Source organism: Medicago sativa, chromosome 2, assembly GCF_051527215.1.
Source record: "Medicago sativa cultivar Bolivia chromosome 2, Bolivia_mono, whole genome shotgun sequence".
NCBI lineage: Eukaryota > Viridiplantae > Streptophyta > Magnoliopsida > Fabales > Fabaceae > Medicago > Medicago sativa.
The window spans coordinates 14505666-14518915 of record NC_140750.1 but is presented as its reverse complement, the minus strand read 5'-3'; the positions used below and the strand labels follow the sequence as shown (position 1 = coordinate 14518915).

Below are 13250 nucleotides of genomic sequence, written 5' to 3'. Positions count from 1 at the left end.
AGAAAAAAAATCAAGTTTTTCACTCTCTTAATCTCATTATTAGTCTTTCTTTTAAAGTTTTAGTCTTTGATTAGTGAAATGGATCCCAATAACAATCAATTCAACACCCAAAATTCTTCTGATTACCCATTTAGCTACCAAAATCCCAACAATTATCAACACCCAAATCAATTTCTCAACCAACATCCTCAAAACCCAAATCAATTTCCCAACCAATATCCTCAAAACCCAAATCAATTTCTCAACCAAAATCCTCAAAACATGCCTAATTTTGGTTTTGCCTCAAATTTCAATCACCCATCCTCTGTTCCAAACAACTTTCATCCATATTCTAGATCTATGATGGGATATCCATCTCAAACACCCCCATTTAATGGTTATATGCCGATGATGAATGAAAATTTTCAGAGTGTTGGAGAAATGACAAGAGACAATGAAGTCACTCCAGAGGATACAACTCCTAAGAGCAAAAAAAACCCCCAACCATCATGGAACACTGAACAAAATTTGGTGTTAATTAGTGGGTGGATAAAATATGGAACATCCAGTGTTGTCGGGAGAAACCAGACAAGTGAAGCATATTGGGGTAAAATTACTGAGTATTGTAATGAGCATTGCTCATTCGATTCTCCACGCGATGTCATTGCATGCCGAAACCGTTTTAATTATATGAGCAAATTAATAAATAAATGGGTTGGTGCTTATGATACCGCTAAGCGTCAGCAAGCAAGCGGTTGGTCGGAAGATGATGTTTTGGCAAAAGCCCAGGAAATATATGCATGTGGGAAGAATGGTAAATTTACTTTAAAGGAAGAATGGCGCGCTCTTCGTGATCAACCACGTTATGGCAGTCAAGTAGGAGGCAGTCAAGTGGGAGGAAATGTTGGCTCAGGTAGTAGTGGATCTAAGAGATCTCACGAGGACTCTGTAGGATCTAGTGCTCGTCCAATGGGAAGGGAGGCAGCTAAAAAAAAGGAAAAAAGAAAAGCAATGACGCTGGCTTGAAGGAGGTGGAAAACGAGTGGGTTCAATTCAAAGAAATGAAGGTGCAAGAGATGGAACAATTTAAAGAGTACACCGAAAAAATGGAAAAGTACACTGCAGTGCAACAGGAGAAAAACAGATTGAAGAAAATGGACTTGTACATGAAGTTAAGTTCTCAAGAGCATCTCGATGACAGGAAAAAAAAATGTTGGAAAACTTGGAGCGTGAGCTGTTTGGAAATTAATTTCACTAATATTTGTTTGTATTCGGTCAAAATTGTCAGTGTTGTCTAGTCCCCAATGTTTACTTTAAATAATTGTCAGTGTTGTCTAGTCCTCAATGTTGCTTTAAATAATTGTCAGTGTTGTTTAGTCCTCAATGTTGCTCAACGTTGGACCGATTTTGAGCAATCTGAGGGAAGTGAATCTAGTACACCGCAACCATACTCGACCGAGGTGTTACCCACCTTTGCAAATCATGTGCGTGCTAGATCCGAGTTGCGTGATCCAAATGTTCATCACGAATTGCAAGCAGATCTCGTGAAGCACATATGGACAAAGTTTGGAATGTTTCGTGATTGAAGATGATTTGTATCAGACTAAATAAATTAGTTGTGTTTTGTGTGCTTGTTTGTTGTCTTGCATTTTAAGCTATTTGTGTGTCGCGTGCTTAGTTTGTTGTATTGCATTTTAAGTTAAGAAAAAAAATATTTCAATAAATATTGTTTTTAAAAAAAATTAATTGTATTATTTTAATTTAATTTAAATCGATAATTATAATTTTATGTAATTATAAAAACAAAAATTAAATAAGAATAAGAAATAAAAAGTGGTGGGGTAGGGTGTTGAATGTTTACCATTGGAGTGGTAAAAATTGAATGGGTGTTGAATTAAGAGAGAGAAAATGATGTGGAGTGTTGGGAATTGAAAAAGTGGGTGTTGAAGGGTATTGAATTATTTTTCCCATTGTATATGGTCTTATAATAGTGACCGGAGGGAGTAGCTATAAAAGAATATGACGTAGACCATCAACCACACGTCATACTGATGTAGTAAAGACCAAAGTGACATACACGTAACAATTTTAGAAGTTTTTTTTCGTGTCTTTTCTCTATTTTTGTTTTGAGCAATGATATATGAACAACCATTAGTGACAATTTCCATAACAACTTTCATTTCCTCTATTTCTATTGGTCAAAAATAATAGAGAGAGAAAAAGGAAGAGAGAGAATAAAAACATAATGTGAGTATGAGAGAGAAAGTTGTCAAAAAGTTGTTGCAAAATGGTTGTACAAATATCATTTCTCTTTTGTTTTTTAATTCAATGACTTAACCGAAAATGATAGTGTGGGTTAGTTAGTTACTACATACTACGCAAACAAGAAGGATCCGGTAAAAAGTAAGGTAGCGTAGAAGCACGTACGCAGTGTGTTTCGTTGTGATTGATTGGAAGATTCACCTGCTCTGCTCTGCTCTGATGAGTTCGTTGCAGTTGCAGTTGCAGTCGCAGTCGCAGGCACTTTCAGTTGAGAATTTCAAACATCTATTAGATTCTGTCGAAGCTTTTCTCTTCGATTGCGATGGTATAAATAATTAATACTTTCAATCTCTTTCTTTCTTTATTCCTTCACAATTTCATTTACTTCTCTGCTCTGCTTTATTAGGTGTGATTTGGAAGGGTGATCAACTTATTGATGGCGCTTCTCAAACTCTTGACATGCTTCGCCACAAGGTAACTGCTATTGCTATTGCTAATGCAATGCTTCCTTCCTTATATTTGAACACATTTACGTAAAACTGAGTTGAAAAATAATTTTGAGTGTGAAAATCAATTCTAGAATCAAAAGTTTTAATTTCCAGCTTCATGTTCGAATCAATATGTAATTGATTATACACCTTTATAATCAATTTCTAGGTAAGTTCTGATTTCTACTCGAGGGCAACGGAACATGTCAAAATCAATTATAAACCTCAGGAATTAACTACTATCTGTAGCTTTTGATTTCAGAATTGATTTTCACATAAATATTTATAGTTCAATTGTATCCAAACAAAAATCACTTTTGGGCGGAATTACTTTTAGTTTTAACCAAAACAGTTTTACAAAATCAATTCTCCCCACTGCACAACGAAACATATGCGGAAAATCGATTTTGCTTGTAGAATTGATTCTACTTAAAGCTAGAATCTGTAGCTTTTATCTTCTACAATTGATTTTAGCCTGAAATTTATTGTTAAATCCACTTTTAGATAAATATACCCAGACATAAATCACATTATTGACTGCTTTTACGTAAATATACCCAAACATAAACCACTTTATTTTCAACGCGCTTTTATCCAGAATCAATTTGAATCAATTTTACAGAGACAATTAACTCAAAATCAATCTTGTTCACGGCTGAACCAAACATACACTTAGCACATGTTTGGTTGTAGCACTGGTATCTCGACTAGTTTACCATGAAAATGAGAAGCTAATTGTAAAAGATGTAAAGCTCTTTGTAAATCTGTGTAACTCGCGTGTCTATAATGAGATCACACACCTTGTATTTATAATGGCTTTACAATAAATACATTGAATGCTTATTTAGTAAGCACTAGCCTAGGAAGTTGAATACTCTAGGAGTTATACAATCTGTCTAGGAAGTTGTACAATTAAAGGAATATAAAGATTCTTTATTTTAACACTAATGATTGTAGCTTAAAAAAAAACACAAGTTTATTGGTGTAGCGGACGCGGAAACAAACACGTGCTTAGTGATTGAAATGGTAAAGTTGCATCAGTTTAGTCTTTCAAATTTGCACAATAACAATTTCTTCTCTTTAATTTAACATATGTCAATCTATTCTCTTTTCAAATTTATCACCACAGAATGTTGTATGCTTGTCTTGATGCAGCAAAAGACTTGTTAAGTCAATATATATATTCATTGGTTTTGATGGATGAACGAAATTGATTGACCTTATTTTAATTTAAGGAACTAATTTGATATTTCGTAAATTTGACGACTAGATTGCTTGAGTTTTACAATTTACGGAACTGAAATGCGGATTTAGTCATTCCATATTACAAGTTCCACTATTTTTTTCTTCCATTTTTTTAAAATTAAATGCTTCTATGTTAATATTAATCCGCAACTTCATTGTTAGGGGAAGAAGTTGGTGTTTGTCACTAATAATTCTTGGAAGTCTAGGAGTCAATATGCTGAAAAGTTCAAATCCTTGGGAATTTCTGTTTCCCCGGTTTGTTTTGCTTCTCTTTCTGTTTCAATTTCATGTTTTCACAATTCTCTTGTGCTTACTATAATTTTTCTTTTTAATTACATTATAGGATGAGATATTCTCCTCGTCATTTGCAGCTGCTATGTACTTGAAGGTCAACAATTTCCCTACCCAAAACAAGGTTCTTGCTTTGCTTACTCCATTGCCTTCACTTGTTTCATTTTTTCTGTTACCAACTATGATTACTAGTTACTTGCTAATTGAGGATGGTGAATGGCTTGGTTGGTTTACATCAAATCGTCACTGCTTAACCATAATATAAAATGTGATATTTTTATTTGGAATTGAAAGTGAAATATAATATGGAAATTTTCCCTTCTATCAATTAGGACTCCTAGTTTTCAGTTTCCTTTTGGATTTTTGAGGTGAAAATCAGTCACCTACATGTGTGTAGATTTACTAATGTACTACCCAATGTTCAGGTTTATGTGATTGGTGGGGATGGTATACTGGATGAGTTGCAGCTTGCGGGTTTCACAGCTTTTGGTGGTCCTGTAAGTTTTCCCTATTTATGAGTTATACCCGATGAAATGAAGCACTAACACAAACACTGACACCGGACACGACACTAACACGTCGAGACCAGTAATAATTTGTCAAAATAAATTATTTGAACGTAATGACATGTGTCAGTGCCGGACACCGACACATGTCAGACACCGGACATGCCTTTGATCAGAGGCGTCAGTGCTACAGAGGTTATAGCCCATCTGGGCTATCTCCCATATTTTTTCCTCATTGAAATTGAAGAACATAGTGTCTGCGGGGAAATTTAAGAGGCATGCATGCATTGTTATTCTACTGGATTAGTTTTTCTGCTTAAGTTGTATTTTGCTCATAACTTTTGTTGTTTGTATGATTAATTTTTTACCTTCGTTGAATAGGAACTAATTAGGAGGGGTTAGCGACATGTACTTTTGAATTTCTTGTTAGAAAGGAAACCCTTGCGCTAGCAGTTTGACTCAAGTAATCATAGGGTCTATCAGGCTACATTAAGGGAAATACATGCTTTAAACAATGCACAAATAGGAGTGAGGTTCACAAGATTGTAAAATTCTCTCTGAAGCATTCAATAATTGCAGGGAGATGCAGATAAAACAATAGACTGGAAGCAGAACGGCTTTTTTGAACATGATAAGAGTGTAATGTAACACCTTGCCCATTGTTACTTTGAGTAACTTCGTTTTCGTTAAGATGGCTGCTTGAAGTTAACTGACGAGTTCACTTCTGCAGGTTGGAGCTGTAGTGGTTGGTATAGATCCAAAAATTAACTATTACAAGCTGCAGTAAGAAAATATTTTCCGTTGTTCTTTTCTAGAGCACTTTATCTTCTGCTTCTTATGTCTCAAAATATATATGTTCAGAACCCTCAAAGACTTATATTTGTAAATTTATGGAGTCCCACAAGAGTATTGATACTAACAGAACTATATACAGGTTGCTAGTATAACCTGAAGCATCCACATCGCATATTGTTTTGGTCAAAACTGACTTATCTTGAACTTTAAATGATCGTAGTTTGGCTTCACCAGCCCCTTGAAGTTTTAAAACCTCTCTCAAATGTTTGTTTACATCAAAGATTTGTATGGTTTGATTCGTGGGCTGTTGAAATAAGTTCACAACACTGCAAAATGTTACAGTGAACAAATCGCCTTTTTCAGAATATTAAAAATGTATTAAAGCAGTTTTTAAACAGTTAAGTGAACCCAAAGCAGAAGAGTTTTTCTTAAAGTGATTGACTTCGAAAGCAGTATACTGTAGGTGAATATATAGGTAGGTTTTTCTTTTCATCAAAATCATATAATTTTTCATGGCAGCATCCTCTTAAATTCTGATTATACAAAAATACTGTTTTAAGAATTCAGTTCACAATTATGTAATCACTTGCTTTTAGTTATTTCATACGTTGATATCTCAAATTTCATCTAACAGGTATGGAACCCTTTGCATACGCGAAAATCCAGGATGCCTTTTCATTGCCACCAACCGTGATGCAGTTGGGCACATGACTCCTTCCCAAGAATGGCCCGGTCTTCTATTAAATCCCATTTTATTCTTAATTGGTGGAGATTTAATATGCAACTTGATTGTATGTACTAATAATAATGATTAAAATTTGGATTTCAGGAGCCGGGTGTATGGTTGCGGCCATGTGTGGATCAACCCAGAAAGAGCCTGTTGTAGTGGGGAAACCATCAACCTTTATGATGGACTTTTTACTTGAGAAGTAAGAAAAGTTAAATTCTTAAATTTGTTGGTTTTGTCCACAGGGACCTGTTTCATTTTACTTATATTTCTCTCTCTCCGAACATAACGCTCTATTTCAAGCAGGTTCAATCTAAGTTGCTCCAAGATGTGTATGGTGGGTGATAGACTTGATACTGATATATTGTTCGGACAAAGTGCTGGTTGCAAAACTCTTCTAGTACTTTCAGGTAATGAGACTTGTATTTTTCTGTATCATAAATAGACCTAACCCAACATACTACTTAAGACAGAACACATTCATGACATGTTGTGATTACTTTTATTTGTGCAAACAGGTTGCACAACTCAATCAGATCTTCAAGACCCTTCAAATAATATTCAGCCAGATTTTTATGCAAGCAAAATTTCTGATATGCTTGACTTATTGGGAGCATAAATTGCTTTTCCCCAATTTAGACATTCCTTTCAGCTCATTAAGGCTATAGAATAATGCCTCCCACATTGATACAATTTATTCTAATGGTTGGCACCTTACTTTGGTCTATGCCTTTGTGGTAATGTAAACCAAGCATCCCATATGGGTTTGCAACAATCTTCCCTCATTATTTATCTAATGTGCTAATTGTGACTTAAGCAATACTTTTACCATAATTCACATTGGTTTGATGATTTTGGCTTTAATCTCAATGTGCCATCTTATTCTACAAGAAGTTGCTCCACTTAAAAGGGATGACTGAAAGGAACAAGTCAAAAAAAATTGGTAACGGTGAGACTTAAGAATATAATTTATTAGTGGAAGTGGAATTTAGGAATCCTGGATATGAACCAGTAGATGACCATAGTAGAAAAGATAATGCATAATTTGAGGTGATGCAATCAAATCAAAATAGAACACAAACTAGTCAAAACTGAACAGTGTTAGGCACAAATTAGTTGTTGTATATCCCTTTCCATGTTGGACATTAGGCAACTATTTTGAAGCTGGTTTTAGGTCTCAAACTAAATCAGCATAATCTGATAAGTTGAAAATTAAACAATCTGAGCATAAGATGACAAAAATTTATCCATGATTCACCCAAGTCAACTATTTAATCCATAGTTATTTCACAAGAGTTGACAACTCATCCAAATCTTGTTTGTGCTGGAACTTTTACACATGTATGATGTGCCTCATTCACTTTCTACACCCAAAGTTTGTAAAATTTCTTAGGACCCCTCATTGGCCTATTGGGCCATGGTCCTCTTGGTGTGCCACTTAGACCCAAATCTAAAATGGGCCCATATTTGGGATATGCTACACTGCTATTGGATATTCTTTTAAAGTTAGAAGCTTATTCAATTTGACCCCTCAAGATTGCTCACCTATCGAGTCATAACTACCGATCGACATTTTTTTTGCTTAGAAGTGAATTTGGTGCTAAAACCTGATGGTTGTTTTCGCGAAATTTTAAGTAATTCAAGGGGTCGTAGAGCAATTACCATAAATATAGTCCCTAACTAAAAAATCTTGTAATTAGCCACTTTAAACTTTCAAATAGTGAAGGGTTGTGAGATTTTTGTCCTATTTTGAGGAATATTCTCATGTTGTGCTCTGTCATAATAACTTACAACCCCTTGTCCTTCCACAGTAGCACCAATCAATGACCTTACACCACATTTGATGTGGTTCTTTCCCTTACTAAGTTCACATGGTACACATAGTAAAATATTTTATTTTTCCATATTTAATTACACATTGCTAAATCAGCACAACCCCTATATTACATCTTTGGTTTAATTAAAGTTTTATTTTTTCTATGAAGATGATAAGCATGCCTCTAATAACTCAACAACTCGCATCAAAGAAGTTTCATTATCATAATTGGTCCACTTTATTTTTCCTCCTTTCCAGCCATTTTACAGGTCAAAATGGGATTTGAATGATGATAAGTGAAAGAAAAGGACAGTTAGTGAAAAGTTATGGACCTTGCAGCCATGCCAAAATATTGAATTGTGCATTCACAATTGAAAAATTTATCTAACCAATTGACAATGCCAAAAAATTTACACTTTTTTTTTTGGCGGTAGAGATTTTGACATCAAAAGAAACTAAAAAGTTAAACAAAAAGTTAAGCTAACATCCAAATCCCACATCTCCAAAGCTTTCTTAAAAGCTTTTTTCAGCTATGTGAGGTTATCAAACTCTGAAACATCAGAGTCTCCCTCTTGAAAGAATATATTCCCTTCTACTAGTAAAACAAAAAACAATTCAAACTTTGTAGAGACCCAAAGTAAAATAAATAAATAAATAAAAATAAATGTGTAAATTATGTTGAGGGGCCCAAGACTCACATGCATGCCACATGTTAAAATCTAATTGTACTACTTCTACCATTTGATTGTTGCAGATATACAATATTAGTGATTATAAGCATCATATTACTCATTTTAAATAAAATCTGATATCATCTTCAGACTTCACGCAATTGTAAAGACTAATTTATCAAGTTGAATATGACCACGATGAACGGTAAAGTTCTCCATCAAGAGTTTTGACGTTGCTTAATTTCAAATGTTAAACTCAAACTCAAAACATCTGATTAAACTAGAAGAGACTCGAAGAATCTCATTAGGTATATAATATTAATCATAGTAACTATAATGAGTTTAATATGAAATAGAGTAGAGGACCACTGCATAAAACTCTAGTTTTGAATCAAATGACAGATAGAACTGCATGTGAGTATGGGGTAAGTAGCTCGAACCTCTATGCATTGAGCTCAGATCTGCTTTGTTTTCCCCTCGTATATTTAATTTTCCCTTTGCATTGTTTATATGCATTTGGTTAGTGTTCCTATATCTTTTTGAATGTGCTGCATTGCATGGAGTGAAAATTAAAATCAAAAGTAGATATATACATGCAATTGCAAAGGTTTGCTCAAACTGCATGGTTTTAGAAAGCCACGATATAATGTCCTAAAAAGGTCAAAAAGGGTTTTTTCATACAAGGTTATTGCAAATATTTTATTAAGATGTTCCCCATACATTATATAAGCCTATAATAACTAATCAAACTTGTTATAATAGGCTCAATGTTTTGTTGTAGTAAGTTAATTTAGATGCTATAGCTTATGTTGGTAACTTTGACTATGAAATAAACAAACAAAAACCCTATTGAGCAATTTGTTAATTTAATAGTATAAGATAAGATAAAGAAAAAAAGCTGATTCTATTTTTGTATTTGAGAAAAGGTATTTAGCTTAGTATGGTTCCACTCACTCTTAGGACATGCATACATGCTTCAAAAATTAGAAAAGAAAAAAGCAAAGATTTTTTTTATCATCATTTCCACATTTTCTGCTAACAAAAAGAGGATATAAATTAAAAGATAAAATTGGACCAAATAAATAAAGTTTTGTTTGACCAAGGGAAAAAATATTTTTAGGGGTAGGGGCTATTAGAGAAAAGATGGAAAAAAGAAAAAAGCAACTAAGAAAACAAAAGTGTCTGTTTTTAAGAGAGGGATAGGACCAAAGAAGCGTGTAGTGCCCTATTTGCTTTTTTAGTTTGGGACCAAACTTAGGTACTATATTGCATAGTCAAAATCCAAAACCAAATAATCTAATGTTAATCCCTTAAATTGAAGGTCATGGTAACCTTCTCTTCATTGCTCCATCCATGTGGCTATTGCTGAATGACTCTAGATAATGACTCTAACCAAAAAAGCTGTCCACTACATGAGCAATCAAACAAAACATTGTAAAATAAAAGTCACAGTCCAAAGTTGATTCATTGTCGTTTTTTGAGACACTTTAGATTCTAAATATTTAGATTTTCCCATTTGGTGAGCTATGCATAGTGTTAGAAAAAATGACATGAAATGAAATAATAATAATACAAAAGAAAAATAAAGATAACCTTAGAAACATTTGGTTGATGTTTGAAGGGGACATGTTTGGTCACATTATAAATATAATTTATACTATCGTGGACATGTCCCGAGTTATTGAATGGTTTTTATTTGTGGTAGATATATACTAAAGGGAAGACTTAAAAGATATATATATATATATATATATATATATATATATATATATATACACACACACACACACACATTCTTTTTTTCTAAACCCATAATTTATTGGGATATATATCTTCATGCTTTCTGAAAAGAGAGAGACACTTGGATTATATGAAACACCAAAAAGATTAATTAAGGCCTAATTGGGGGGACGTATGTGAGATGGGGAATGAATTCTAGACCACCTCTATTGTTATTATTTATGAGATTTCACACTCAATTGGGACCTTATACAGATGTGCAAAACCACTTATATACTCCCACATTTTAAGATAAGTAGGAGTATTTTATTTCCACAATAACATGCACGCTTGAAGTAAACCTATTCGAGACGTGTCACTGTCAAATACTAAATGAAGGTGTAAAACTACTAATACTTTCTGCTAGACTCAATTTCTATTAATAGATAAATATTGTTTTAGTATGTATAAAATATTTTAAAATAAATTATTGTTTTAATTTATCTATATGACATAAGTTATTTTTCTCGGTATATGCCTAAATTAATATTGAGTGCATAACTTTCAAATCATTATATTTTACATTTATGACGATGATGAGTAGTAATCCAAACTTAATAAGGATAATTTTGTAAAATTGCAACACTTTTTTAATTTACTTATATCTTTTCTCAATTTTTAATACGTTTGAAAACACCGTATTGAAAATCTAAGACGATTTTTATGGGTCATGTTAATTTGTGTTTTAATGACATATGTTAAGGAACTCAAAAGAGCAATTTTGTATTGGAAAACATAATATTTTACTAACTTTTTAAAAGTTTTTTTTAAAAAAAAAAAACGTTTTAGAAATTGACCGCACGACTTTTGATACGTATATTTTTATAATAAGTTTTTAAATGTGTCTTTAAGGACACAAGTTAGTAGTATTTGTCATTAAAATAGATGAAGGAGTATCTCACTTCTTTTTTGGATTTTTCATGAGCTCTTTCAACATAGGATTATTGTACCCTCGTATTCAAAACACCGTATCTTCCGCCAAACCCTTATTTACCCTATAAAGCACTTTGTTATAGCTCTATCTAGGGGTGTTCGCGGTGCGGTTTGGTTCGGTTTTGAGCATAAAAGTCATCCAAACCGCGAGATAAAAAAGCATGCGGTTTGGTTTGGTTCGGTTGATTTTTAAAAAGTCATCCAAACCAAACCAAACCAAACCAATACGGTTTGGATTGGTTCGGTTTGTACGGTTTATCGCGAGATAAAAAAATACTACATTAACTCTAATATTGCCAACTTGTTCCAAAATAAACATAGGACATTTTATTTTGCTGTTTATAAGATAAAATATTAGGTAAAACTATATCAAAATAGGTAAAGTTAAGAAGAAACATAAGCATGAAACAAATTATTGGGAAGTAAAGGAAACAAATTCATCACGGGAAATGAATTGAAAGAGATGGAAAGGAATTAGAATCGAACCTGATGGTGCAACAATGGAAAAATCGAATCAAAAGAGATTATTCTTGAGCTATGTAATTGGGCAAGTACATTTTTAAGTAATATTCATTATTCTTGCGGTTTGGTTTGGTTTGGTTCGGTTGCTGAGATGCAAACCGCAAACCGAACTGAACCGCGCGGTTTAGTGCAAAAGTCATCCGAATTCATCCGAACCAAGTGCGGTTTTTTGCGGTTTCGGTTTGGATTGGTTTGGTTTGCGGTTTTTCTATTGGGTTGGTTCGGTTTTGAACACCCCTAGCTCTATCATCTCTATTGAATTCAATTTCAGCCAAACTATTGTGATATTGGAAATATCATTTATTAATGTAGCCCAAAAATTTATGTTCTTCACTCCTCTCATATACATGGTTTGAGTGAACCTTATGTGAACATATACATGGTTTGAGTGAACCTTATGTGATACCATGTCCCATCATAGCAAATAGCATTTAGAAGTTGGGCCATGCATGGCTAGTATTATAAAGACACTGATAATAATTAAATTAATTGCTAGGATCACACTATAACAAGATGAGGATTGAGATGGATTTTTTCTTATTTACAAAATGGTACCTGTACATTTTACAATGAAATTAAAGGCACTTCTTTTTGGTACACACTACACACATAATCAAAGCTTTAATGAGAAATTGCAGTGAGTGTGTTGGATGGTCCACCAAAACTTATAGCTTGGTTGATTCAGTAATACACCTCTATTTTTCATTGGATCACCTCAAACATTCTCATCGACCGTTGGTCCAATACTTGGTGATTTCATTGACTGCAAGGGGAAGATACACCCATTTTAGGTAACAAAAAATATTGATGTCGGCTTAAGTGATGGGAATTTGTATTTCTACCAATTGTCTTCATGCAAACATAATCATATTAACAATTATTGTCTATAGGAAAAATAATTTCTCCCCAAGTTCATTGAGTATTTTTCTATAGTATTTCTACCTATTTTTTCTATTTTTGATTTTATCATATTTTGGTTCATAAGAAAGATCTAGGACAGCAGGGCTAACAAGTACAATCTAATAGGTGCTCCACGCTAATGGGGGGATGTTGTCCTTTTGTTTAACCTTACCTTATCAATTAAGTATCATATAGTACCTGTTCTCTCAATAACATGTAAATTCAGAATTTTTAAATTGAAATACCCAATTATTGGTAATTTAACTTTTTTGAAACATATTGGCAATTTAATTCTCCCTTCAAAACTTGTTTTAACCACAAATGGCCTAGGCTGTG

At 33.4% G+C, this 13250-nt stretch overlaps 2 protein-coding genes across 2 annotated transcripts; both read left to right on the top strand.

The window, feature by feature from the left end:
- The first annotated feature begins 342 nt into the window (after positions 1 to 342).
- On the top strand, positions 343 to 1005 carry LOC146944822 (glutathione S-transferase T3-like). Its single transcript, XM_085747993.1, has one exon. It carries the CDS (start codon positions 343 to 345, stop codon positions 1003 to 1005), a length of 663 nt encoding a protein of 220 aa, XP_085604119.1.
- A 1361-nt stretch (positions 1006 to 2366) lies between these two features.
- PGLP2 (2-phosphoglycolate phosphatase 2) lies at positions 2367 to 7113 on the top strand. Its single transcript, XM_085743170.1, has 11 exons — positions 2367 to 2566; positions 2648 to 2715; positions 4137 to 4229; positions 4318 to 4389; positions 4691 to 4762; positions 5351 to 5410; positions 5502 to 5554; positions 6201 to 6298; positions 6396 to 6495; positions 6600 to 6703; positions 6812 to 7113. Exons 1-11 carry the CDS (start codon positions 2461 to 2463, stop codon positions 6910 to 6912), a joined length of 927 nt encoding a protein of 308 aa, XP_085599296.1. The 5' UTR covers positions 2367 to 2460; the 3' UTR covers positions 6913 to 7113.
- The last annotated feature ends 6137 nt before the right edge of the window (positions 7114 to 13250 follow it).

Bases quoted from the DNA above. Each gene is read 5' to 3' on its own strand.
- PGLP2 (XM_085743170.1), top strand. From the start codon at position 2,461: ATGAGTTCGTTGCAGTTGCAGTTGCAGTCGCAGTCGCAGGCACTTTCA. The intron at 2,567-2,647 runs GTATAAATAATT...CTGCTTTATTAG, and splicing joins TTTTCTCTTCGATTGCGATG to GTGTGATTTGGAAGGGTGAT. The intron at 4,230-4,317 runs GTTTGTTTTGCT...ATTACATTATAG, and splicing joins TGGGAATTTCTGTTTCCCCG to GATGAGATATTCTCCTCGTC.
- LOC146944822 (XM_085747993.1), top strand. From the start codon at position 343: ATGGGATATCCATCTCAAACACCCCCATTTAATGGTTATATGCCGATG.